This window comes from Hoplias malabaricus, chromosome 3 (genome assembly GCF_029633855.1).
Source record: "Hoplias malabaricus isolate fHopMal1 chromosome 3, fHopMal1.hap1, whole genome shotgun sequence".
NCBI classification, from domain to species: Eukaryota; Metazoa; Chordata; class Actinopteri; order Characiformes; family Erythrinidae; genus Hoplias; species Hoplias malabaricus.
In genome coordinates this window covers 81,016,231-81,044,197 of record NC_089802.1, presented here as the reverse complement: position 1 = coordinate 81,044,197, position 27,967 = coordinate 81,016,231, and the positions used below count along the sequence as shown (strand labels likewise).

At 46.3% G+C, this 27,967-nt stretch overlaps 1 protein-coding gene across 3 annotated transcripts; it reads left to right on the top strand.

Annotated features, from left to right (window-relative positions):
- Positions 1–706: 706 nt before the first annotated feature.
- rasal3 (RAS protein activator like 3) lies at positions 707–26,269 on the top strand. Of its 3 annotated transcripts, none has more exons than XM_066664923.1 (17): positions 707–1,688; positions 3,390–3,520; positions 3,863–3,947; positions 6,637–6,704; positions 7,013–7,101; positions 7,190–7,415; positions 7,894–8,547; positions 8,623–8,767; positions 8,844–8,988; positions 15,173–15,409; positions 15,581–15,782; positions 16,186–16,277; positions 19,296–19,569; positions 19,674–19,778; positions 23,623–23,810; positions 23,943–24,027; positions 25,628–26,269. In XM_066664923.1, the coding sequence occupies exons 1-17, from the start codon at positions 1,133–1,135 to the stop codon at positions 25,715–25,717; spliced, it is 3,372 nt and encodes a 1,123-aa protein (XP_066521020.1). In that variant the 5' UTR covers positions 707–1,132; the 3' UTR covers positions 25,718–26,269. The 3 variants fall into 3 exon arrangements, with proteins under 3 accessions (XP_066521020.1, XP_066521019.1, XP_066521021.1); XM_066664922.1 differs by having other exon boundaries at positions 23,620–23,810; positions 25,628–26,267; XM_066664924.1 differs by lacking the exons at positions 707–1,688; positions 3,390–3,520; positions 3,863–3,947 and adding an exon at positions 5,443–5,652 and having other exon boundaries at positions 23,620–23,810; positions 25,628–26,263.
- The last annotated feature ends 1,698 nt before the right edge of the window (positions 26,270–27,967 follow it).

Sequence of the window (27,967 nt, the reverse complement as noted above, 5' to 3'; positions counted from 1 at the left end):
TGACAGGAAACAAACCAACTGCCGATAAAGCACTCACACAAACAACACGTCTGTTCAATGGCTCAAACACGGTTATACATCAGTGAGGACACTGGGCTGTGGAACTGTGTTCTCTGGAGTGATGGAGTTCCTCTGGTGTGTGGAACAGTGGAACTGTGTTCTCTGGAGTGATGGGGTTCCTCTGGTGTGTGGAGCAGTGGAACTGTGTTCTCTGATGGGGTTCCTCTGGTGTGTTGAACAGTGTAACTGTGTCCTCTGGGGTGAGTTGGAGTGGTGAGTTTGATCCAGAATCCCCAACACTAGCCCCTGACCCTCACTGATGATGATGAGGCTGAACTTATCAGATCCTCACAACTATGTCCCAGTGTGCAGTGTAAAGTCTGTAGGAGAGGAACACACTCCTCATTAACCCCTTCAGCCCCTGTGATCCACAGCATGTGTCCATGCTGCTGATCCGTGGTTGGTCCAGTGACGGCTGGATGGCCTGTGTGAGGGGGCAGAGCTAAGTGGACTGTTAGTGACACCTCGAACCTGAATGAGCCTCGAACCCTGGGTTTCAATTTTTAGGTGTTTTTGATAGTGGCCAATAACAGATGCCTCTTTCAGGAAATGCCTCACACTTTTCTCCACCTTCTCTTCCTGCCACAACCTACTACACATCCTGTCAACAGCACCCAGACACATACACACACACGGATACACACTCTCACATACATACTGCTCAAGCGTCCAGGTGTCGAGCTCCAGATCATAGATTGGGTCAAAGCTGGACAAAGGGCTTTCCTCTGGACTTATCTCCATAATCACAGACACCCAGAGGATTTTCCTGCAGGCAGAATCTTACCTAGATCTTGTATCATTATCTACACCTTTGTGTAAGAACAATCTCAGGGTTTTGAGCATATTCTCTTTTGTCTGAGTCAGTTCTGAGAGAACCATGAGCTCCTCTGAGGTTTGATGAAACAGGAAGTGGTTATGAAGCAAAGCCAGAGTCAAATACAAGCAAGACGAGGTGAGACTGAAACAACTGGAAACAGAGAAACACCTGGATCCCACTGAGACTCTGAGACATTTTTCAAAACCAAACCTGATTCATCTGCATCTTCAGAGAGAGGAGGCTCAGGATCACAGCATGGGCACTAACAAAGAAACTGAGAACAAGCAGACGTGTCTGTCTCCACAGGACGAGGAGGATGAGACTCAGACTCGGACTCAGAGACCAGCTGAGACGGAAGCAGATCGAGACGAAGAGGGGAACAATCCCCTGAACACGTACAGGTGGCTCACGGGTTCAAAGGGCGAGGCTCAGGGTCATGGCACCTTCGAGAAGCTGGAGAAAGGAGCCGTGAATAAATGGAGTAAGATGCAGAACTGGAGAAAAGCTCTGAGCGAAGACAGTGGAGAAAAATCTCCTGGCACCACGACATCAAAGGGGGAGAGCACCACCAAGATGGAAAAACCTTCCATTTCGCGGAAGAACCCGTTCCGCCGCGCTCAATCAGAACCGCCCGGAGCCCTACTCCACTCCGTCGTCTCCCCGTCCGGAACACCCACCACACCCGGAACGTCCGGTGGTGAATCCTCAGACATGGCTCAGAAAGGAAAACTCCGGAAATACCTGTTACATGTCTCCCAGAAACTCAAAAGGCCAAAACCCCAGTCCCGCCCCAACAACATCGAAGAGCAAGGTGAGACATTCTTATAAATACACAAAAAACTCTGAAAAACAATCTGAGAAATACAGAAACACTCTGAGTAAAGCTCTGGGAAATATAAAAACACTCTGAGAAACACTCTAAGAAATTCAGAAACATTCTGAGAAAATGTGCTCATATATTTTAATAACATACAAATATTCAGAAAAATATTTATATATTCTCTGCTATGGTTGCTATGGTACAGCTGCTGGGTGCTGATTGGTTGCTATGGTAAAGCTGCTTGGTGCTGATTGGTTGCTTTTGTAAAGCTGCTGGGTGCTGATTGGTTGATTTGGTAAAGCTTCTGGGTGCTGATTGGTTGCTGGTGAGTGATGATTTGTTGCTGCTGGGTGCTGATTGGTTGCTACGGTATAGCTGCTGAGTGCTGATTGGTTGCTATGGTAAAGTGGCTGGGGTGCTGATTGGTTGCTACATTAAAGCTGCTGGGTGTTTATTGGTTGCTACTGTAAAGCTGCTGGGGGTTAATTGGTCGCTATAGTAAAGCTTCTGGGTGCTGATTGGTTGCTATGGCAAAGATGCTGGTTGCTGATTGGTTGCTATGGTAAAGGTGCTGGGTGCTGATTGGTTGCTATAGTAAAGATGCTGGGTGCTGATTGGTTGCTATCGTAAAGCTGCTGGGAGCTGATTTGTTGCTCTGGACAATCTGTGAGTGTTTTGTCTCTGAGTGTGGACTGGAATCAATTCCCATAAAAATGTTACATTAACAGTAAAACTTACTGTGTCCCAGCATCTGTCCCTGAATCCCTCGAGACGCCCCAGTCGCACAAATCTTCGCGTTTAAACAAAGCAGACACTGTTGAGAATGGAACCCACTCCTCACTTGGCTGTAGCATTAATGCAGGTACTGTTTTATTTGTGTTTATCTGTGTGTATTATGGGCGGCATGGTGGTGCAGCAGGTAGTGTCTCAGTCACACAGCTCCAGAGACCTGGAGGTTGTGGGTTTGAGTCCCGCTCCAGATGACTGTCTGTGAGGAGTGTGGTGTGTTCTCCCTGTGTCTGAGTGGGTTTCCTCCAGATGACTGTCTGTGAGGAGTGTGGTGTGTTCTCCCTGTGTCTGCATGGGTTTCCTCTGGGTGACTGTCTGTGAGGAGTGTGGTGTGTTCTCTCTGTGTCTGCGTGGGCTTCCTCTGGGTGACTATCTGTGAGGAGTGTGATGTGTTCTCCCTGAGTCTGTGTGGGTTTCCACCGGGTGACTGTCTGTGAGGAGTGTGGTGTGTTCTCCCTGTGTCCGCGTGGGTTTCCTCCGGGTGAATGTCTGTAAGGAGTTCGGTGTGTTCTCCCTGTGTCTGCGTGGGTTTCCTTCAGGTGATTGTCTGTGAGGAGTGTGGTGTGTTCTCCCTGTGTCTGCGTGGGTTTCCTCCGGGTGACTGTCTGTGAGGAGTTGGTGTGTTCTCCCTGTGTCTGCATGGGTTTCCTCCGGGTGCTCCCGTTTCCTCCCACGCTCCAAAAACACATGTTGGTAGGTGGATTGGCGACTCAAAGGTGTGAGTGTGTGAGTGAATGTGTGAGTGTGTGTGTTGCCCTATGAAGGACTGGCACCCCCTCCATGTTGTATTCCCGCCTTGCACCCAATGATTCCAGGTAGGCTCTGGACCGACCACAACCCTGAACTGGATCAGCGGTTACAGATAATGAATGAATGAATAAACGTGTGTATTATATCTCTCAGAAATGCCTGCACCAGCTGACACCATCCCAGGGTCACAGAATTTGTCCTGGAGCCCCCCGCAGGACGTCCCTGTGTGGGACATTAACTACTGCCACCTGCAGGATGGACAGATCATGCTCCCACGGGACGAGGTACACATTCCATTAACATTTGTGATTGTTTTTTTGTTTGTTTGTTTGATTGTCTGTTTGATTGTGTTTGTCTAAATGTGGTCATTGTGTATAGTTTGTGTCTGTGTTTATTTTTTGTTTATAATTTGTGTTTATTTGGCTGTTTATTGTTTGTCTTTTTTGTTTGTGTTTGTTGTTGTGTTGGTATTTATTGAATTTCCCCTGGGGATCAATAAAGTATCTATCTATCAATCAATCAATCTATCTATCTATCTATCTATCTATCTATCTATCTATCTATCTATCTATCTATTGTTTGTTTGTGTTGGTTTTTTATTGTTTTTATTGTTTGTGTTCCTGCAGCCGCAGATGAGGGCGAGGAATCGAGCAAGCAGCTGCCTATCCAGCCTCAGTCTGCAGAACCTCAGCGAGAGCCACACCAACCTGGGTAGGAGTTCTAAATAACAAATCTGACTAACTGTTCTAGACAACAAATTTGACTCTGTGTTCTATCTATCTATCGTTACACTTATATAGCGCCTTTCTAGACACTAGGACACTTTACAATGGCTCAAACACATTCACTCACACACCAGGACAGTTATTAGAGAAGCCAATTCACCTACCCTCCATGTTTTTGGACTGTGAGAGGAAACCGGAGAACCAGGACTTGAACCCAAAATTTGAGCGCTGAGAGGCGAACGTGCTCACCACTGTACATGTGTACATATTTAAATGTAGATAGTTTGCAGTGCATTTGTGTGTGGTACAATGAGGCAGGTTCATAGCGTATTGTGCCTGAATCAGGCCACAGTTCAGAGTCTGGAGGATGGGTTTTGTCCTGGAGCGTCTCTGAGTGTGGACTAAGGCTGTAATACAGTGAAGATACGGTGTGTGTCTAGAGCATCTCTCCAATGTCTCCTAATGTACATCCGTTGTCTCCCTTTTTCTCAGATGTCTCTCAGATGTTTCTCACATGTCACTCTGATGTCTCTCTTAGTGTTGTCACGATACCAAAGTTATGACTTTTTATACAATACCTGCCTGAATATCTAAATACCTATACAGAACCAATACCATCACAAAAATCTAAAACATCAGGAAAAGTAAAGTACTTTTTCTACAAGCTGAGGGCGACTGGCAAAATCGCTGGTATCTGCTTGTGAAGTGTGACACCACACATGACGTTTCACCATTTCTGGGTCCAATTGTGCCTTCGGCCCCATGTCATACTTTCATAAGACGTGTTTACTGTTTGAATAAAACAGAATCCTCAATCAGTTCTGTGAACTCAGTTCAGGAGTTCAGAAAAAGGAATAAATTCAACATAAAAGAAAGCAAATGTGCACTTTCTTAGGTTTAGGGTTAGGGTTAGGGTTAGGAGGGAGAGCTGTGTCTCCCGCACACGGTCAGTCCCAATGTTCTAATGAGTCGTGCTACCAGCGATTCTCTTAATAAAATGTAGCTAAGTCTTGTACAGAAAATCACTCTGGTGTCTCTAATGTCTCTCACATGCCTCTTGGATGTATCTCTGATGTTTCTCAGATGTGTCTGATGTCTCTTGGATGTGTCTCTGATGTCCCTTGGATATGTCTCTGTCTCTCGGATATGTCTCTGATGTCTCTCTGATGTGTCTCACATGTCTCTTGGATATTTCTAATGTCTCTCGGATGTCTCTCAGATATGTCTCTGATATCTCTCGGATGTCTCTCTGATGTGACTCTGAGGTGTCTCACATGTCTCTTGGATATGTCTAATATCTCTCATGTCTCTTGGATGTGTCTGATGTCTCTCGGATGTCTCTCAGATGTCTCTCTGATCTAGGGATGTGGCTCTGAGTGAGGAAATAGCTGTGTGATTATTTCCTTTAAGATTTGGGAGATAAACATCAGAACGTTTCTCTTCCTTCAGAGACTCTGAGACTTACACTTGCCGCACATCTGTGCTCACACTCATTCACACACAACACACACACACACACACACACACAACACACATGTGACTTTAATTTAACTTTAATGCATGGCCTTCTCTAAACTACAACACACACCGAACGGTCACTGAGCACTAAGAGGATTTTGAGCGGTTTGTGTTTCTCTGGAGTCCAACTGCGATGGGCTTCAGGAGGTGGATCGTCTGTGGGGGGGGCTTCGGTAAGAAATCACTCTTTTTGTAATTTAATCCGTTTCAGATCAGATTCTTTAATAAAGATACTTTAATAAACTCTAATCTTTAATTTTCAACTGATTTTGTGTAACTCCACATTTCAGTGTGTGATCACACACACACACACACACACACACACAGACACACACACACAGTGTTTAACTGTGAAGCTTTAATAAAACTGTAGTAGAATTGATGTGTAGTTGTAAATGATGAACAGTTAATGGCAGAGTTGTAGATGTTGCTGTAACAGACCACATCCTGGACACTGTGATGTTTATCTTATTGCAGCACGCATGCACGCACACACACACACACACACACACACACAGAGTACTTCTTTAAAACACACTTTACTAAACACAGACATTAATAAAGACACACGTCAGAACTAACCCTCCCTGAGGGACCGGCCCGAACGTTTTCAAACTTAAAGATCTTCTTTCTGAAAAATGGCTCTGGAACATTTAAATTTTTTATTCATTTTCACTTTCTACCTTTTATTTAAAAAGTATTTTTAGAAATTTAGTTAAAGAGAATCTTTAACAGTTTTGATTCTGAATACTTAAGTCCTGGGCGTTGTGTTTCCTCCAGAGCGTTCCGGGTGGTCAGCCCCACGGGTCTCAGAAGAGTGTGTGTGTGTGTGGGTGGGTGTGTGAATGAGTGTGTGTGTGTGTGATTGGGGGGAGACTCACTAAAGGGGGGGAACTGCATACGAGTGAAAACTAGGAGGTTATCAATGAAAAAATGGGGCAAAACTTAAATAAAACATGTAAAGATCTAAACACTGGAATCTTACAGTGACATTGACATCCCCAACTCAGACGAGAAGAGCAGAGTATATCATTGCCTCACCAAGTCACACCCTCATCACTTCACACTTCATCCCTTCATCTCTTCATTTATGGGAATGTGAAACTGGGAGATTAAATTTGTTTCCAAATTCACTTTTTTTATTGTGTATTTTCCAGAATGTTCTCCAGATCACATCCCCCCTGTGAGCGCCTCCAACACCAAGACCCTCGGAGGAGGCGTCAAGGTCAGGGTCCCAATCTTTAATGCATCTTAGTCTTTAATCTGTATTAGTAAATTAGTCTTTGTGAGGTTTCATATTTATACCTCTCTCTCTATTAAGAGGTTAAAATGGACCCTGAAGATACGATTGTCTCTCAGAAATAAAGGATTATAAAAAAACTCTCCCTCTCTATCCCCCTCTCTCTCTCTCTCTCTCTATCTCACTCCCACTCTCTCTCTCTCTCTCTCTCTCTCTCTGTATCTCTTCTCTCTCTCTCTCTCTCTCTCTCTCTCTCTCTCTCTCTCTCTCTCTCTCTCTCTTACTTGTTTCAGGCAAAAATTAAACGCCGTTTACGAGGTGAAACTCAGAAAAAGCTCAGTACCGCACCGGTGAATGCTACAGGACTGGGTCAGGCCGGACGGTACGTAAAGTGGTGGGTCTGTGAGGGTAGGGTTAGGGTTAGGGTTAGGGTCTCCTGCAGAAGATCCTGAATCTTATTGTTTTCTCAGGACCGCCTCTCGGGAGTCTCTGTCCATTCCTGTGAGCGTGGCTGAGAGTCTAGACCTCGGCGCTGACCGAGCCACTGTGATCAGACCTGTCCACAGCTCGATTCTCGGGGAGAAATACTGCTTCGAGGTGATCAGCTCAGAGAACATCCACTGCTTTGGCTGTAGCTCGGCGGCCGAGCGAGATCGCTGGATCGAGAATCTCAGAAGAACAGCTCAGCCAAACAAGGTACACCATACAAATCCCCCTTAACATCTCTGTAGTGTCTCATTAATGTCTATGTACTGTCTCCTTAATATCCCTGTAGTTCTACCTTATTATCTCTGAAGTTTTTCATTAATACTGCTGTAGTGTCTCTGTGATATCTCTGTAGTGTCTCATTGATATATCTGTAGTGTTTCATTAATATGTCTGTAATGTCTCAATAATATCTCTGTAGTTCCACCTCAATATCTCTGTACTAACCCTGAGGTCAGATGGAGAAACAATGGAGACTGCAGTTTTTGTCTCCGGCTGCTCAAATGTTGCTCCTGAGAGAGAGTCCAGGATTGTCCCCTGGGTTTCCTCTCCAGTTTGGGTGGAGATTTTAGTGGCCTCTCTCCCTGGGCTGAGTAGCTTCTCTCTCTAGGCTCAGTGGTGTCTCTCAATGGGCTCAGTGGTCTCCTGAGCACATTCTGAGTGTGGGTGCTTGTTGGTTGTTTTGCAGGATAACTGTGAGCGTGTGGAGAACTCTCTGAGTCTATGGGTGAATGAGGCTAAAGACCTTCCCCCAAAGAGACGTTACTACTGTGAGCTGCACCTGGACGGAACGCTATTCGCCCGAACCAGCAGTCGGGTGGTGGAGAAGTTGTCTCACTTGTGCAGCTCAGCGAGCGAAGGAGCGGCAGGTGGAGCTGGAGGAGGTCAGGGTGGAGGTCAGTTGTTCTGGGGGGAGCTGTTCGAGTTGGACAACCTCCCTCGAGTGTCCCAGGTCACTCTGCACTTGTTCCGAGAGGAGGACCCGAAGAAGAAGCGCCACTCAAGGGACGAGGCTGTCACTCACCCTCTGGGCAGTGTGGCCCTGTCCCTGTCTGACATTAAAGGACGGGCTTTTCAGGAGAAATGGTTTCCCCTGGTTCCTTATAAATCTCCTGGTTCTGGAGCCAAGGACCAGCTGGGTCCTCAGGCCTCTCTCAGGGTCAAAACTCGCTTCCAGAACCTTCTGGTGCTGCCCATCGAGAAGTACAAGGAGTTTGCGGAGTTTGTGACAATGAGCTACGTGGAGATGTGCAGCAGCCTGGAGCCGCTCCTCAACGTCAAGGACAAGGAGGAACTGGCCGGGGCTCTGGTCCATGTCCTCCAGAGCATCGGGAAAGCAAAGGTAGTGCAGCACATCAGCAGAAACATCTGGAGATAAGACGCATGTCTCTGTTAAACCATTTGTGTCTTCTCATAGGAGTTTCTGATCCACCTGGGTAGCACCGAGGTCCAGCGTCTGGGCGAGAACGAGGCATTGATTTTCAGAGAGAACACACTCGCCACCAAAGCCATCGACGAATACATGAAGCTGGTCGGACAGAAGTATCTGATCGACACTCTCGGTGAGAAACGCCTCTGCACCCATCTCGTCCCCTCCACTGTGTCCTTGTCCTCATCTCTCTGTCTCTACCTGAACAGGTGACTTCATCTCTCAGCTCTACTCCTCCTCGGACAGCTGCGAGGTGGATCCTCGGAAATGTCCAGCATCCGAACTCTCAGCCAACCAGCAGAACCTGAAGAGGACCTGCAGTGAAGTGGTGCAGCTCATAACTCAGACACACAGGTTCCAAATCCAATCAGAACACAACACACACAAAAGACCAATTGTAACACACCATACTCAGAGAGGACCAATCAGAACAGACCATCCACAGTCTCATAGTCCACCTCCTTTACCTCTCTCCCTCTTTCTTGTCAAAGATACAACATAAAAGTGCTCCCGTACGAGTAGAAACGGTCCGTTGAGCCACATAGAGGTGTGGGGGTACACCTGTATGTGTTCTGAGCATGCCACAAACTCCAGTTTTACTGGATCTCCATTTTTAAAGTGCTATCTAATATCATTAATGTTGCTATAATACCATCTCCTGAAGTTACTATTTTTGGGACTCCGGATAACTCTTTGCAATTATCCTCTAAACAATCGGACAATATCGATTTTTGCTTCTCTCATAGCCAGACACGGAATGCTGCTACTATGGAAATCTAGTAAACCTCCCTCTTGCAACTCCTGGCTCACAGACATGATGCTGTTTTTGAAGCTAACTCTGATCTACGCGTGGATAGATATTTGTTTTGATGGGCTGTGGGTGTGTACTGGGGGCGGGTTTCTGACTTGAAAGTATTGGAATAAGTTCAAGTTCAAGTTCAAGAAGTTTATTGTCATTTCAGCAGTATACAGTGTTTACAGTACACAGTGAAACGAAATAGCGTTCCTCGAGGACCAAGGTGCTACATAAAACAATACACAACATTAAAGTGCAACTAGTGCAAAGCTAGTGCAAACATAAAACAGTGCACACACATTAAAGTGCAAAAGACATGGTTAGGAAAATACAAAACAATATCCATACAATACTATACAAGACCTTACGTAAGGGGGGGGGGGGGGGGACACTGCAATTTAAGGTGTATTTGTGCTGTAAACTGTAACCTGGATGTAACCATGATGTAAACAGGATATGTGTAAACAGTACACTCATTTTCCATATATTATTTTCAGTCCAACAAACCTGTGTTTTGTGAAGTTGTGTGTGTGTGTGTGTGTGTGTGTGAGTGTGAGTGTGTGTGTGTGGGTGTGCTTCTACAGTCCAGTCTCAGTCTCTAGATATTCAGGAGTCTGATAGCATGTGGGAAGAAGCTGTTACGGAGTCTGGATGTGAGGGCTCGAATGCTTCAATACCTTTTTCCAGACAACAGTAGGTTGAAGAGTGCTTTGCAGGTGCAGCGAGTGGTGTAAATGTCTGTGATGGAGGGAAGAGACACACCGATAGTCTTCTCAGCTGTCCTCACGATCTGCTGGAGGGACTTGCGATCTGTCACAGTGCAGTTCCCAAACCAGACAGTGATGCAGCTGGTCATGATGCTCTCGATGACTCCTCTGTAAAAAGTGGTGAGGATAGGAGGTGGGAGAGGAACCTTCTTCAGCCTTCGCAGAAAGTAGAGGCGCTCCTGGGCTTTCTTTCTGATGTTACTGGTGTTAGTGGACCAGGTGAGATCATCCGCTAGGTGAACGCCAAGGAATTTGGTATTCTTGACAATCTCCACAGCAGAGTTGTCGATGTTCAGTGGCGAGTGCTCACCCCTTGTTTTTCTGAAGTCTACAACATCTCTTTGGTTTTGTCCACGTTCAGAGACAGGTTGTTGACTTCACACCAGTCAGTTAGCCGCTGCACCTCCTCTCTGTATGCTGACTCATTGTTCTTACTGATGACAGTTGTGTCATTAGCGAACTTGGTGATATGATTTGAGCTGTGCATTGCTGCACAGTCACGGGTCAGCAGTGTGAACAGCAGTGGACTGAGCACGCAGCCCTCGGCGGCTCCAGTGTTCAGTGTGTTGGTGCTGGAGGTGTTCCTACTGATCCGGACTGACTGAGGTCTCCCAGTCAGGAAGTCTAGGATCCAGTTGCAGAGAGAAGTGTTAAGGCCCAGTGTTGAATGCTGAGCTGAAGTCTATGAACAGCATATGTGCGTATATTTGCATATGTGTCGTTCTTGTCCAGGTGGGTGAGTGTCAGGTGGAGCGTGGTGGATATGGCATCGTCCGTTGAACGGTTAGGACGATACGCGAACTGCAGAGGGTCCAGTGTGGGGGGAAGTAGGGTCTTGATGTGCCTCATGACGAGCCTCTCGAAGCACTTTGTGATGACAGGTGTGAATGCAACAGGACAATAGTCATTGAGGCAGGACACAGAAGAATTCTTAGGCACAGGGATGATGGTGGTGTTCTTGAAGCATGTTGGAACAACGGCGCTGCTTAGAGAGATGTTGAAGATATCAGTGAAGACATCAGCAAGCTGGTCTGCACATTCTCCGAGCACTCTGCCAGGAATATTATCTGGTCTAGCAGCTTTGAAAAGTGACATTTCTAGCCTTCAGCAGTGCACGCACCTCTGCATTCATCCACGGCTTCTGGTTGGAGCGGATGGTGATGGTCTTGGAGATGGTCACATCATCAATGCACTTTATGTAGCTGGTCACTGATGATGCATACTCCTCCAGGTTGATTGTGTTGTTGTAAGTTGCAGCCTCTCTGAACATGTCCCAGTCAGTGCACTCAAAACAGTCCTGAAGAGTAGAGATTGCTTCTGATAGCCAGATTTTCATCTCTTTCAGAACAGGTTTTGATTGCCCGACGATGGGTCTGTATGCAGGAATTAGCATAACAGACATGTGATCTGAGTATCCGAGGTGGGGGCAGGGCTCTGCCCTGTACACATCTGGAACTTTTGTGTAAACAAGATCCAGCGTGTTCGCTCCTCTCATAGCAAACTTTCTTGAGCTTTGCATGATTAAAATCTCCAGCAACAATGAACAGTCCATCCGGGTGTGTGTTTTGGAAATCGCTTATGGCTTCGTATAATTCCCACAGCGCTTGATTTGTGTTTGCATCGGGAGGAATATAGATTGCGATTATGTCATTATGAATTCTCAAATTAATTCTCGAATGAATTCTTCTATCTCCTCTCAAACCGCTTGCGTCGTCTCCTTCCCCAGCCACCGGCATCAGGAAACATCAAGGCCTCAGGGCCTGGCCTCAGTAGCAAGCAGAGGTTCCGCAGCGTCTCCTGGAGGTCATCACTGATATTGTATATTACCGGTTTGTGATATTGAAGCAGTGTCTGGCAGTGATATATATGTACTGCAGGTGTTAGACCATATTCATAAAGTTCAATAGACTATAGGGTTAGAAATTTTTTTGGGAAAGAGAGGAAAGAGAGGAGTGAACTAGGGCAGGAGCTGAAAAATGATGACATGAAGAGGACTCAAGAAGTCATGAGGCAGCTTCAGGGGTCTGGAGCCAAAATATGATTTTCTGGATGTTAGCTGCCCAAAATTAATAGAGAAGATTGGGAAGAGCTAAGACACCTTGTTTTAAAATTTATTCTGGGGGGGTTTACCATTCCATATAAAGGAAGAAATAAGCTGGTTTAGGGATTGAAACACACATTTTGGTTTGAATAAAGGAATACATTAAAAGATAAATAATAATTTAGGTAACACTGTCATCTTGATCACATATATTCTACACATAAGAGTAAGAGTGAGACATTTCCATTTCTGGAGGTCTGATTTTGTTTTAAGAATTAGTGTGTCTAAATTGGCTTTGTGTAGTTTGGAGAATCTAGGAGTAATGAAGATACATTATGAGATCATCAGCATATAAAGACAATCTGTATTCACAACCATTTCTAAAAATACCACAGAAAGCAGAGGACGTTCTTAAAACTATAGAATGAGGTTCTAATCCAACTGCAAATAATAAAGAAGACAGTGGGCAACCTTGACGAGTTCCTCTAGTTAGTGAAAAATATTTTGATCTGTTACTGTGGTGCAAACACTAGCTTGTGGAGAGGCATACAAAAGTTGCATCCAATTTATTAAATTGTTTCAAGAACCAAACTTTCTAAGGGTAATAAACAGCTATTGCCAGTCAGTCTGGTCAAATGCTTTTTCAGCATCTAATGAAATTACAGCTTCAGAAGTGTCTGACTGTGAAGAGGGTGTTGGACCATGGAGAATTTGGTGGACCATGGAGTAAAGCGAGAATTTCTTTCTGTTGGGATTATAGTGTCTCCCAGGGTCAACCATGCCGTTTTTGTTCATAAAAGAAGAGAAGACTTAAGACATCGCTGAGGGTGTTAGAACGGTCCAACTGGGGGTCCCAGTTAGGTGCATAAATGTTTACCAAAAGTACTGGGGACTGGAACATGATTCCAGTAACTTTGGCATGCCTTTTGGGGTCAGAAATGACCTTTGTGTGTTTTAAATGGACTTTTCTGTTTATTACAATGGTAACCACCAAGAAATTTGAGAAAAATGATCGGCCGATCCAAGAGCCTTTAAGCCTAGCATGGTCTTTAGGATGTAAGTGTGTTTTTTGTATAAATACAAAATCTGTTTGTAAGCGTTTTAAATAAGAAATAATTTTGGACCTTTTAATTGGACCGTTCAAACCTTTCACATTCGAATAAATTAATTTGAGGTCTATGACAGCCTCCACCATTAATAACTGGATCAGTCATTAATTAAGTAAATGAACCAGAGCGTGGGGAGAAAGAAGGAAAAAAATAAATAAATAGCGGGGGGGGGGGGGGGGATTTGCATTGATGTCTCCTTGGTTAAATTGTATGTGTGTGCTAACAAATTTCCACTTAAGAGGTAACAAATATACATTTTATGCCCTAAGCCCCCTTCCCCAAACAAAGATGGCAACGGGCAGCAAAACCTTTTGGTTCCCATTTCACTAAAGATGTCCATCCATCCATTATCTGTTAACCGCTTATCCAATTTAGGGTCGCGGGGGGTCCAGAGCCTACCTGGAATCATTGGGCGCAAGGCGGGAATACACCCTGGAGGGGACGCCAGTCCTTCACAGGGCAACACAGACACATTCACTCACACACTCACACCTACGGACACTTTCGAGTTGCCAATCCACCTGCAACGTGTGATTTTGGACTGTGGGAGGAAACCGGAGCACCCGGAGGAAACCCACGCGCACACAGGGAGAACACACCAACTCCTCACAGACAGTCACCCGGAGCGGGAATCGAACCCACAACCTCCAGGTTCCTGGAGCTGTGTGACTGCGACACTACCTGCTGCGCCACCGTGCCGCCCACTAAAGATGTCATTAAGACAAAAACTTAAATTAAATCAACAAGGGGCTCCATACGAAATAAACAGAAAATTAAGGGAATAACAAAAGGAAAACACAATGAAAGTAAAGGATATTTGGAGCTTTAACAACTGCTTCATGTGACACTTCTGGCACAAATGACCCTTTATAGTTCCTTGCATTCTCACTCTGGAGGATTCAGACGGTCCAGAAACGTCTGAGCATACTGGGGGTTTTCGAAAAAGCTTTTTTGTTGTAAAACAGGACCCACAGACGAGCAGGGTTCTGAACTCCAACCCTCATCCCTCTTTCAATTAGTTGAGACTTCACTTGTTTGAAACCTGCTCTCCTCTAGATGACACTGGCACGGAGATCTGGGAAAGAGCTGATCTTCCTGCCTTTGAAAGTAAGGTGGTCTGCGATTTCTCTGCTCTTCCGAAGCACTTTATCCTTGTCCTGGAAGTAATGGAACCAGGTGATCATTGCCCTGGATTTCGAGCATGTATTGTCCATTTTACCAGTTCTGTGAGCTAGATCTATAATCGGAGGAGTAGGAAGGCACTCCAGGCCCAGTGTTTTTGAAAGCAGATTGGCTACAAAGCCCACTGCATCTGAGCTTTCAGCTCCCTCCAGCAGGCCGCCTATAATCCACATATTGGAGCATCTAGAACGGTTTTCTACGTCGTCCACTTTATCGACAAGACGTTTGCTCTCTGTCTTTAGTTGAGTGAGTGTTTCTTCCATGCTAACAATCCTGTCGCTTTAGCTTGATAACGTGGATTCTAAATCTGTGATGCGTTGGTTCTGTGAGTCTGACAGTTGGCAGATAGATGTGAGGGTAGCTGATATCGGAGCTAGCTTAGCTTCGGCTAGTGTCGAATCTTCGGAGGTCATCTCTTGTACATTTGTACTCTGCTGACGTTGTGATTTTGTTGTCATATGATGCGATATAAATAGGCACCTCCAGAAACACGATTAACATGAACTGAAATGTCAACTATCACTAAAATGAAATGAAAAATTATGTTTGCAGGAGCCTCCTCATGGTGTGTCCTCTCTCTCACACATAGCTAAATCCAAACCCCCTCTCTCTGTTCTTTCTCTCTCCCTCCTCTCTCCCCCAGCTCCTTCCCTGTGGAGCTGAATGAGGTTCTGTCGAGTTGGGTGTCTGATTGTGACGAGCGAGGTCGAGGGGAGATCGGACACAGACTGATCACTGCATCTCTGTTCCTGAGGTTCCTGTGTCCCGCCATCCTCAGTCCGTCTCTGTTCGGCCTCATCCAGCCATATCCGGAACCCAGCACTCTGCGGACCCTCACCCTCACGGCCAAGGTCCTGCAGAACCTCGCCAACTTCACCCTGTGAGTATCCCCCCACCTCGTGGCTGGCAGGAGCACTCATCACCGCCTGACTCTTCTACACATTACCATACAGACATTACACTGACCCCTAGGGGCCCGAGTGAGTCAGTGTGTCTGTAGTAGGCCTGTCACAGAACAGAAGGTAAAGGGTTAATTCTGGCTGTGCTGCAGGTTCGGGGAGAAGGAGGAGTACATGCTGTTCATGAACGAGTTCCTGGAGCAGCACTGGGAGCAGATGAGGGGGTTCCTGCAGAGAGTATCGAACCCAGACAGCGAGCTGGACATGGCCCGCTTTGATGGCTACGTGGATCTTCCTCTGCGCCTTGCTGTCCTTCATGGTCTGCTGGTAGACATCATTGCCCCCATGAAACAGGTGGAAACCCACACATCCATTACACTGTCACTGTAAAGGTACTCTACAGGTACATTACTGACACTAAAGGTACAGACAGTGTACTGCACTTTTAAAAGTTACAGCAGTGGTGTTAAAGCCCAACTGTGTTTTCTAAAGGTTCATTAACTGTGTAGAATAGAGTTAGGGTTTGTCCTGGAGGTGGAACAACGAGGCCACACCCAGGGACACTTCACAACTGAGTTCATTAAAAAAATCACTCAGAGAAAGTGTAGTGACAAAGGAGGGGGTTCAGGTCAGGCTTTAAGCTGGAAACAGAGGAAGAACAGGGTGAGCTCAGACCATCGCTGTCTCCGTTAAAGTTACTGTCAGTGTCACAGAGCTAAAGACATGGTGAGGATAAACATGTCTCTGTTTCTCTCAGGAAACGATAGACCACCTTCAGCCCCTCCCCTCCATCCTGAACAAGATCACAGACCACCTCGGACCAGAGGCTCCCCGGATCACCTGCAGCAGGTGAACACAGGAAAACGGTTCCACACAGAGACACGATCACGCACAGAGACATGGTTCCACACAGAGACTTGGTTCCACGCAGAGACACGGTCCCACACACAGATACATTCAGGCACAGAGACACGGTTCTACACAGAGACACGTTCACGCACAGGGTCACGGTTCCACACAGAGACACGGTCACACACAGAGACACGTTCACGCACAGGGACACAGTTCCACACAGAGACACGGTCACACACAGAGACACGTTCACGCACAGGGACACAGTTCCACACAGAGACATGGTTCCACACAGGGACACGGTTCCACACAGAGACACGATTCCACATAGAGACTCGGTTCCACACAGAGACACGGTTCCATACAGAGACACATTCATGCACAGGGACACGGTTCCACACAAAGACACGGTCACACACAGAGGCACAGTTCTACATAGAGACACGGTTCCACACAGGGACACGGTTATGCACAGAGACACGGTTCCACACAAAGACTCGGCTCCACACAGGGACATGGTCATGCACAGGGACATGGTCATGCACAGGGACACGGTTCCACACAAAGACACGGTCACACACAGAGGCACGGTTCTACATAGAGACTCGGTTCCACACAGAGACAGGGTTTCATATTGAGATACGTTCACGCACAGGGACATAGTTCCACACAGAGACACGGTTCCACACAAGGACACGATTCCACACAGAGACAAGGTTCCACACAGAGACACGGTTCTATACAGAGACTTGGTTCCACGCAGAGACACGGTCACACACAGAGACACATTCACGCACAGGGACACGGCTCCACACAGAGACACGGTCACACACAGAGACACGTTCACGCACAGGGACACAGTTCCACACAGAGACATGGTTCCACACGGACACGGTTCCACACAGAGACACGATTCCACATAGAGACTCGATTCCACACAGAGACACGGTTCCATACAGAGACACATTCATGCACAGGGACACGGTTCCACACAAAGACACGGTCACACACAGAGGCACAGTTCTACATAGAGACACGGTTCCACACAGAGACACAGTTATGCACAGAGACCCGGTTCCACACAGAGACTCGGTTCCACACAGGGACATGGTCATGCACAGGGACACGGTTCCACACAAAGACACGGTCACACACAGAGGCACTGTTCTACATAGAGACACGGTTCCACACGGAGACATGATTATGCACAGAGACATGGTTCCACATGGAGACATGATTATGCACAGAGACACGGTTCCACACAGAGACTCGGTTCCACACAGAGACACGGTCAAGCACAGAGACTCTGTTCCACACAGAGACTCGGTTCCACACAGAGACATGTTCACGCACAGGGACACGCTTCCACACAGAGACACGGTTCCACATAGGGACACGGTTCCACACAGGGACATTGTTCCACACAGGGACATGGTCACACACACAGACACGGTTCCACACAGTGACACGATTCCACATAGACACTCGGTTCCACACAAAGACATCATTCCATACAGAGACACGTTCACGCACAGGGACACAGTTCCACACAGAGACACGATTCCACACAGAGACACGGTTCCACACAGGGACACGGTCACGCACAGGTACACGGTTCCACACAGAGACTCGGTTCCACACAGAGACACGGTTCCACACAGAGACACATTCATGCACAGAGACTCGGTTCCACACAGAGACACGCTTCCACACAGAGACACATTCATGCACAGGGACACGGTTCCACACAGGGACATTGTTCCACACAGAGACATGGTCACACACAGAGACACGGTTCCACACAGAGACATGGTTCCACATAGAGACTCGGTTACACACAGACATGGTTCCATACAGAGACACGTTCACGCACAGGGACACAGTTCCACACAGAGACACGATTTCACACAGGGACACGACTCCACACAGAGACTCAGTCACACACAGGGAACACGTTTCCGCACAGGGACACGGTTCCACACAGAGACACGGTCACGCACAGGGACATGGTTCCACACAGAGACTCGGTTCCACACAGAGACACGGTTCCACACACAAACACGATTCCACACAGACACACATTCATGCACAGGGACACCGTTTCACACAGGGACACGGTTTCACACAGGGAAATGGTTTCACACAGGGACATTGTTCCACACAGGGACATGGTCACACACAGGGGACACGGTTCCCCACAGGGACATGGTTCCACACAGGGACATTGTTCACGCACAGGGACACAGTTCCACACAGAGGCACAATTCCACACAGGGACACGATTCCACACAGAGACTCGGTCACCCACAGGGGACACGGTTCCGCACAGGGACACGGTCCACACAGGGACATTGTTCCACACAGGGACATGGTCACACACAGAGACTCGGTTCCACACAGAGACACGGGACATGATTCCACACAGGAACATGGTTTTACACAGGGACACATTCATGCACAGGGACACAGTTCCACACAGGGACACGATTCCACACAGGAACACGGTTCCACACAAGGACACATTCATGCACAGGGACACGGTTCCACACAGGGACACAGTTCCATACAGGGACATGGTTCAACACAGAGTCGCGGTCACGCACAGGGACACGGTTCCACACAGAGACATGGTTCCACACAGAGACACATTCATGCAGAGGGACACGGTTCCAAACAGGGACACGATTCCACACAGAGACACGGTTTCACACAGAGACACGATTCCACACAGAGACATGGTCACACACAAAGACACGGTTCCACACAGGGACACGGTTCCACACAGGGACATGGTTCCACACAGGGACACATTCATGCATAGGGACACGGTTCCACACAGAGACACGGTTCCACACAGAGACACGATTCCACACAGGGTTGAACACATGTGTGTAATTACTCGTTCTGAGTTCATGTTGAAAAAGAAATGTATCATCTTTATCAATGTCTTTATTCCTGAAACTGAATTATTTCTAAAGTGTGAGTCCTGAATATTCCTCTGTTCTCGATCTTCAGCGCTGGAGACACAAAGCCCACATACGTTCCCCCTCGTGACCTGGCCAAGTACAGCCCCCTCAACAAGTCGCTACAGCAGCTGCCGACCGAGTCCCGGACAGGCCACAGAGAGAGAGACAGGCCAAGGAAACAGGTGGTGAGGACCCAGAGTGTCCCGACCCGGCCCAGACACCCACCTCCCAAACGACAGACCAGCACCGAACACCTACACACGGCCTCCCAGGAGCCCGAGACCAGCGAGGCCCCACAGATGGACATCTCATCTCCGCGGACTGTGAGTCTCAGCCTGTCCTCTCACTGATTCCTACAGCAGCCAAGTGACAGTCAACATCTGCTTTACGTGTGTGTCTGTGTGTGTGTGTGTGTGTGTGTGTACAGTATTCCTGTCATAAACCTCCACCAGCACCAGTTCCTTGGATTAAAATAAACCAGAAGGAGATGAATCCAACCAAAACGGAGCAGGAGACAAGCGTGCTGGACAAGGTAGGACAAGTTCTGCTGTCAGTTCTGCGCATGTCTGATTTAATCAGATTCATGTTCGTGTCCAGATCCGATCATGGTCAAGTCCTGACGTTGGAGGTGTTTAGTGTGGGGGTGTTGGAGGAGTTCAGTATGGGGGTGTTGGAGGTGTTCACTGTGGGAGTGTTAGAGGTGTTCAATGTCTAGGGGATGGAGGTGGTCAATGTTGGGGTGTTGGAGGTTTTCAATGTTGGGGTTTTGGAGGTGTTCAGTGTGTAGGGGTTGGATGTGTTCATTGTAGGGGTGTTGGAGGTGTCCAGTGTGGGGGTCTTGGAGGTGTTCAGTGTGGGGGTGTTATAGGTGTTCAGTGTAGGGGTGTTGGAGGTATTCAGTGTGGAAGTGTTGGAGGTGTTCGGCATTGAGCTGTTGGAGGTGTTCAGTGTGGAGGTGTTCGAGGTGTTCAGTGTGGGGGTGTTGGAGGTGTTCAGTGTAGGGCTGTTGGAGATCTTCAGTGTGTAGTGTTGGAGCAGTTCAGTGTGGGGGTGTTGGAGGTTTTTATTGTGGGTTCTTGGAGGTGTTCAGTGTGTGGTGTTGGAGGTGTTCAGTGTGGGGGTGTTGGAGGTGTTCAGTGTAGGGCTGTTGGAGATCTTCAGTGTGTAGTGTTTGAGGAGTTCAGTGTGGGGGTGTTGGAGGTTTTTATTGTGGGTTCTTGGAGGTGTTCAGTGTGGGGATTCTGTAAGTGTTCCATTTGGGGTGTTGGAGGTGTTCAGTGTTTGGTGTTGGAGGTGTTCATTGTGAGAGTGTTGGAGGTGTTCATTGTGAGGGTGTTGGAGGTTTTTATTGTGGGTTTTTGGAGGTGTTCAGTGTGGGGGTTTGCAGGTGTTCAGTGTGGGGTGTTGGAGGTGTTCAGTGTGGAGGTGTTGGAGGTGTTCAGTGTGGAGGTGTTGGAGGTGTTCGGTGTTGGGCTGTTGGAGGTGTTCAGTGTGGGGGTTTGCAGGTGTTCAGTGTGGGGGTTTTGGAGGTGTTCAGTGTGGGGATTCTGTTAGTGTTCTGTGTGGGGTGTTGGAGGTGTTCATTGTGAGGGTGTTGGAGGTGTTCAATGTGGAGGTTTTGCCGGTGTTCAGTGTGAGGTGTTAGAGGTGTCCAGTGTGGGGGTTTTGCAGGAGTTCAGTGTGGGGTTTTGGAGGTGTTAAGTGTGGGAATTCTGTAAGTGTTCAGTGTGGGGTGTTGGAGGTGTTCAGTGTGGGGGTGTTGGAGGTGTTCAGTGTGAGGGCATTGGAGGTTTTTATTGTGGGTTTTTGGAGGTGTTCAGTGTGGGGATTCTGTAAGTGTTCCGTGTGGGGTGTTGGAGGTGTTTAGTGTGGAGGTTTTGCAGGTGTTCAGTGTGGGGTGTTAGAGGTGTCCAGTGTTGGGGTTTTGCAAGTGTTCAGTGTGGGGTGTTGGAGGTGTTCATTGTGGGGTGTTAGAGGTGTCCAGTGTTGGGGTTTTGCAAGTGTTCAGTGTGGGGTGTTGGAGGTGTTCATTGTGGGGTGTTGGAGGTGTTCAGTGTGTGGGTTTTGCAGGTGTTCAGTGTGTGGTGTTGGAGGAGTTCAGTGTGGGGGCGTTGGAGGTTTTTATTGTGGGTTTTTGGAGGTGTTCAATGTGGGGATTCTGTAAGTGTTCCATGTGGGGTGTTGGAGGTGTTCATTGTGAGGGTGTTGGAGGTGTTCATTGTGAGGGTGTTGGAGGTGTTCAGTGTGGGGGTTTTGCAGGTGTTCAGTGTGGGGTGTTAAGAGATGTCCAGTGTTGGGGTTTTGCAGGTGTTCCGTGTGGAGTGTTGGAGGTGTTCATTGTGAGGGTGTTGGAGGTGTTTAGTGTGGAGGTTCTGCAGGTGTTCAGTGTGGGGTGTTGGAGGTGTTCAGTGTGGGGGTTTTGCAGGTGTTCAGAGTGTGGTGTTGGAGGAGTTCAGTGTGGGGGTGTTGGAGATGTTCAGTGTGAGGGCATTGGAGGTGTTCAGTGTGGGGTGTTGGAGGTTTTTATTGTGAGGGTGTTGGAGGTGTTCAGTGTTGGGGTTTTGCAGGTGTTCAGTGTGAGGGCGTGGGAGGTTTTTATTTTAGGGGTTTTAGAGGTGTTCAGTGTTGAGCTGCTGGAGGTGTTCAGTGTGTAGAGGTTGGAGGTATTCGGTGTGGGGCTTTTGCAGGTGTTCAGTGTGGGGTGTTGGAGTTTTTTATTGTGGGGTTTTGGAGGTGTTTAGTGTGAGGATTCTGTAAGTGTGGGGGTGTTGGAGGTATTCGGTGTAGGGGTATTGGAGGAGTTCAGTGTGTAGGTGTTGGAGCTGTTCAGTGTGGGGGGTTTGCAGGTGTTCAGTGTGGTGGTTTTGCAGGTGTTCAGTGTGGGGTGTTGGACGTTTTCAATGTGGGGGTGTTAGAGGTGTTCCATGTGGGGGTTTTGCAGGTGTTCAGTGTGGGGTGTTGGAGGTGTTCAGTGTGGGGTGTTGGAGGTGTTCATTGTGGGGGTTTTGCAGGTGTTCAGTGTGGGGTGTTGGAGTTGTTCATTGTGAGGGTGTTGGAGGTGTTCATTGTGAGGCTGTTGGGGGTGTTCATTGTGAGGGTGTTGGAGGAGTTCATTGTGAGGGTGTTGGAGGAGTTCATTGTGAGGGTGTTGGAGGTGTTCATTGTGAGGGTGTTGGAGATATTCAGTGTGGGGGTTTAGCAGGTGTTCAGTGTGGGGTGTTGGAGTTGTTCATTGTGAGGGTGTTGGAGGTGTTCATTGTGAGGGTGTTGGAGGAGTTCATTGTGAGGGTGTTGGAGGTGTTCATTGTGAGGGTGTTGGAGGTATTCAGTGTGGGGGTTTTGCAGGTGTTCAGTGTGTGGTGTTGGAGGAGTTCAGTGTGGGGTTGTTGGAGGTGTTCAGTGTGTGGTGTTGGAAGAGTTCAGTGTGGGGGTGTTGGAGGTGATCAGTGTGAGGGCGTTGGAGGTTTTTATTGTGGGTTTTTGGAGGTGTTCAGTGTGGGGATTCTGTAAGTGTTCCATGTCGGGGTGTTGGAGGTGTTCAGTGTGGGGGTGTTGGAGGTGTTCAGTGTGTAGTGTTGGAGGAGTTCAGTGTGGGGGTGTTGGAGGTGTTCAGTGTGGGGGTGTTGGAGGAGTTCAGTGTGGGGGTTTTGCAGGTGTTTAGTGTGGGGTGTTGGAGGTGTTCAGTGTGGGGATTCTGTAAGTGTTCAGTGTGAGGTGTTGGAGGTGTTCAATGTGGGGGTGTTTGAGATGTTCAGTGTGTGGTGTTGGAGGTGTTCAGTGTGGGGGTGTTATAGATATTCAGTGTGGGGGTGTTGGAGGTGTTCAGTGTGTAGTGTTGGAGGAGTTCAGTGTGGGGGTGTTGGAGGTGTTCCGTGTGGGGTGTTGGAGGTGTTCAGTGTGGGGATTCTGTAAGTGTTCCGTGTGAGGTGTTGGAGGTGTTCAATGTGGGGGTGTTTGAGGTGTTCAGTGTGTGGTGTTGGAGGTGTTCAGTGTGGGGGTGTTATAGGTGTTCAGTGTGGGGGTGTTGGAGGTGTTCAGTGTGAGGGTGTTGGAGGTGTTCATTGTGAGGGTGTTGGAGGTGTTCAGTGTGGGGGTTTTGCAGGTGTTTTGTGTGGGTTGTTGGAGGTGCTCAGTGTGGGTTTCTGGAGGTGTTCAATGTGAGGGTGTTGGATGTGTTCTGTGTGGGTGTTTTGCAGGTGTTCAGTGTGGGGGTGTTGGAGGTGTTCAGTGTGGGGGGGTGTTGGAGGTGTTTAGTGTGGGGTGTTGGAGGTGTTCAGTGTGGGTGTTGGAGGAGTTCAGTGTGGGGGTTCTGTAAGTGGTCAGTGTGGTGGTGTTGCGGATCATGATGGCGACGGATGTGTTGTGTTTTTCAGCAGCTGGAGGAGCTGTGTGAGCTGAGGCTCGGGGTGGAGCAGGTGGCTGAGCAAGAGCTGGAAATGGCGAAGCGTCTGGAGGACTTTATCGTTCAGAGTCAGGACCAGAACGCGCAGCTTCAGGCCGAGGTCCAGGAGCTCCGCAACCTTCTGACCATGCGTGAGGAACAATTGGCCAGCGCCACGTTCAGGTAAAACAATACCATTACGGCAAAGTACATGTCCTGACGGTCAGAATGGACCTGGTGTGTACAGTGTGGATGTGCATGTGTTTGTGCCGTGTGACTGTGGAGCATAAAGAAAGCCGTGTTGATCTTTTCCAGACTCGGAGTGATCGAGGAGGAGCGAGAGGAAGATGAGAGGAAGCTCAGTGTTGCTCTCGCTGCAGCAGAACGAATGAATGTTCTGGTAAGGGTTTCTCCTTTAATACAGGTGTGCACTGTTTGATGTAAAACAGAGTTCACCTGTAAAGTAGAGTTAACTTGTAAAACACACATCGTTCACCTGTAAAACAGAGTTCACCTGTAAAACACACAGAGTTCACCTATAAAAGAGAGTTCACGTATAAAACACATCATTCACCTGTAAAACACACATCATTCACCTGTAAAACAGAGTTCACCTGTAAAACACACATCATTCACCTGTAAAACACAGAGTTCACCTGTAAAATACACATCGTTCACCTGTAAAACACACAGAGTTCACCCTTTAAAATACACATCGTTCACCTGTAAAACACACAGAGTTCCCCTTTAAAACACAGTTCACCTGTAAAACAGAGTTCATGTGTAAAACACAGTTTACCTGTAAAATCATTCGCCTGTAAAACCCATATCATTCGCCTGTAAAACCCACATCATTCACCTGTAAAACACACAGAGTTCACCTTTAAAACAGAGTTCACCTATAAAATAGTTTACCCCTAAAACACAGTTCACCTGTAAAATACACATAGTTCACCTGTAAAACACACATTGTTCACCTGTAAAGCACACAAAGTTCACCTGTAAAACACACATTGTTCACCTGTAAAACACAGAGTTTACCTGTAAAACACAGTTTACCTGTAAAACCCACATCATTCACCTGTAAAACCCAGAGTTCACCTGTAGAACACGCAGAGTTCACCTGTAAAATACACATCATTCATCTGTAAAACACACAGAGTTCACTTGTAAAATACACATCGTTCACCTGTAAAACACAGTTCACGTGTAAAACACATTTTACCTGTAAAACCCACATAATTCACCTGTAAAACCCATATCATTCATCTGTAAAACACACAGAGTTCACCTGTAAAACACACAGAGTTCACCTTTAAAACAGGGTTCACCTGTAAAATAGTTTACCTGTAAAACACAGAGTTCACCTGTAAAATACATATTGTTCACCTGTAAAACACACATCATTCACCTGTAAAACACACAGAGTTCACATGTAAAGTACACATCGTTCACTTGTAAAACACACATCGTTCACCTGTAAAACACACAGAGTTCACCTGTAAAATACACATTGTTCACCTGTAAAACACACAGAGTTCACCTGTAAAATACACATTTTTCACCTGTAAAACACAGAGATCACCTGTAAAACACACAAGGTTCACCTGTAAAACACACAAGGTTCACCTGTAAAACACACAGAGTTCACTTGTAAAACACACATCGTTCACCTGTAAAACACACAGAGTTCACCTGTAAAATACACATTTTTCACCTGTAAAACACAGAGATCACCTGTAAAACACACAAGGTTCACCTGTAAAACACACAGAGTTCACCTTTAAAACATAGTTCACCTGTAAAACAGAGTTCACGTGTAAAACACAGTTTACCTGTAAAACCCAGTTTACCTGTAAAACCCACATCATTCGCCTGTAAAACACACAGAGTTCACCTGTAAAACACAGAGTTCACATGTACAATCCACCCAGCTTCACACAAACCCAGCTCTTCACTCACTGTGCTCAGTGTCTGATGTGCTTTATCTGTAATTCCAGGAGGAACAGTTTGCTGTTTTACTGAAGGACATTCAGCATATGAACATGGCCCACAACGATGGCATGAGACCCCCGTACATCGCCACCTAGCGCAAATACAGCAAACAGAACTGCATCCACTTTTACATGATGTGAATATTCTCTAATCTTCAAAAGAAAAAGCTGTAATAGCTGCAGCTCATTACAGAATCCACTGTTGTTTAAAGTTGTGGTTAATGTAGTTAAAACAAATTCACATTTTCACGTGTATTTTCTGTGTATGATAAATATAGTCATAAACAAATAAAATTAAACTATCATAAATAAAAGTTCTGAACTGTATTGAGTTTGAAATCTCTGTGTCATTTGTGTTTATTTATGACAGTGCTAGGTCAGAGTTAACTTCCCGTTGATTTGTGATTTTCAGAGTTTTGACATAGAAATCTGAACAAAAAGCGTAAATGCCCCAAAAAAATAAAAAATACTGATAACTTCTCTTCACCTGTACAACACACAGAGTTCACCTTTAAAACAGAGTTCACCTGTAAAATAGTTTACCTGTAAAACACAGAGTTCACCTGTAAAATACATGTTGTTCACCTGTAAAACACACATCATTCACCTGTAAATCACATATCGTTCACCTGTAAAACACACAGAGTTCACCTGTAAAATACACATCATTCACCTGTAAAACACACAGAGTTCACCTTTAAAACAGGGTTCACCTGTAAAATAGTTTACCTGTAAAACACAGAGTTCACCTGTAAAATACATATTGTTCACCTGTAAAACACACATCATTCACCTGTAAAACACACAGAGTTCACATGTAAAGTACACATCGTTCACTTGTAAAACACACATCGTTCACCTGTAAAACACACAGAGTTCACATGTAAAGTACACATCGTTCACTTGTAAAACACACATCATTCACCTGTAAAACACACATCATTCACCTGTAAAACACACAGAGTTCACCTGTAAAATACATATTGTTCACCTGTAAAACACACATCATTCACCTGTAAAACACACAGAGTTCACATGTAAAGTACACATCGTTCACTTGTAAAACACACATCGTTCACCTGTAAAACACACAGAGTTCACCTGTAAAATACACATTTTTCACCTGTAAAACACAGAGATCACCTGTAAAACACACAAGGTTCACCTGTAAAACACACAAGGTTCACCTGTAAAACACACAGAGTTCACCTTTGTAAAACATAGTTCACCTGTAAAACAGAGTTCACGTGTAAAACACAGTTTACCTGTAAAACCCAGTTTACCTGTAAAACCCACATCATTCGCCTGTAAAACACACAGAGTTCACCTGTAAAACACAGAGTTCACATGTACAATCCACCCAGCTTCACACAAACCCAGCTCTTCACTCACTGTGCTCAGTGTCTGATGTGCTTTATCTGTAATTCCAGGAGGAACAGTTTGCTGTTTTACTGAAGGACATTCAGCATATGAACATGGCCCACAACGATGGCATGAGACCCCCGAACATCGCCACCTAGCGCAAATACAGCAAACAGAACTGCATCCACTTTTACATGATGTGAATATTCTCTAATCTTCAAAAGAAAAAGCTGTAATAGCTGCAGCTCATTACAGAATCCACTGTTGTTTAAAGTTGTGGTTAATGTAGTTAAAACAAATTCACATTTTCACGTGTATTTTCTGTGTATGATAAATATAGTCATAAACAAATAAAATTAAACTATCATAAATAAAAGTTCTGAACTGTATTGAGTTTGAAATCTCTGTGTCATTTGTGTTTATTTATGACAGTGCTAGGTCAGAGTTAACTTCCCGTTGATTTGTGATTTTCAGAGTTTTGACATAGAAATCTGAACAAAAAGCGTAAATGCCCCAAAAAAATAAAAAATACTGATAACTTCTCTTCACCTGTACAACACACAGAGTTCACCTTTAAAACAGAGTTCACCTGTAAAATAGTTTACCTGTAAAACACAGAGTTCACCTGTAAAATACATGTTGTTCACCTGTAAAACACACATCATTCACCTGTAAATCACATATCGTTCACCTGTAAAACACACAGAGTTCACCTGTAAAATACACATCATTCACGTGTAAAACACACAGAGTTCACCTTTAAAACAGGGTTCACCTGTAAAATAGTTTACCTGTAAAACACACAGAGTTCACATGTAAAGTACACATCGTTCATTTGTAAAACACACATCGTTCACCTGTAAAACACACAGAGTTCACCTGTAAAATACACATTTTTCACCTGTAAAACACAGAGATCACCTGTAAAACACACAAGGTTCACCTGTAAAACACACAAGGTTCACCTGTAAAACACACAGAGTT

Coding starts and splice junctions, on each gene's coding strand:
- rasal3 (XM_066664922.1), top strand. CDS start 1,133: ATGGGCACTAACAAAGAAACTGAGAACAAGCAGACGTGTCTGTCTCCA. Junction 3,521..3,862: donor TCATGCTCCCACGGGACGAG/GTACACATTCCA, acceptor GTGTTCCTGCAG/CCGCAGATGAGGGCGAGGAA. Junction 3,948..6,636: donor CGAGAGCCACACCAACCTGG/GTAGGAGTTCTA, acceptor TGTATTTTCCAG/AATGTTCTCCAGATCACATC.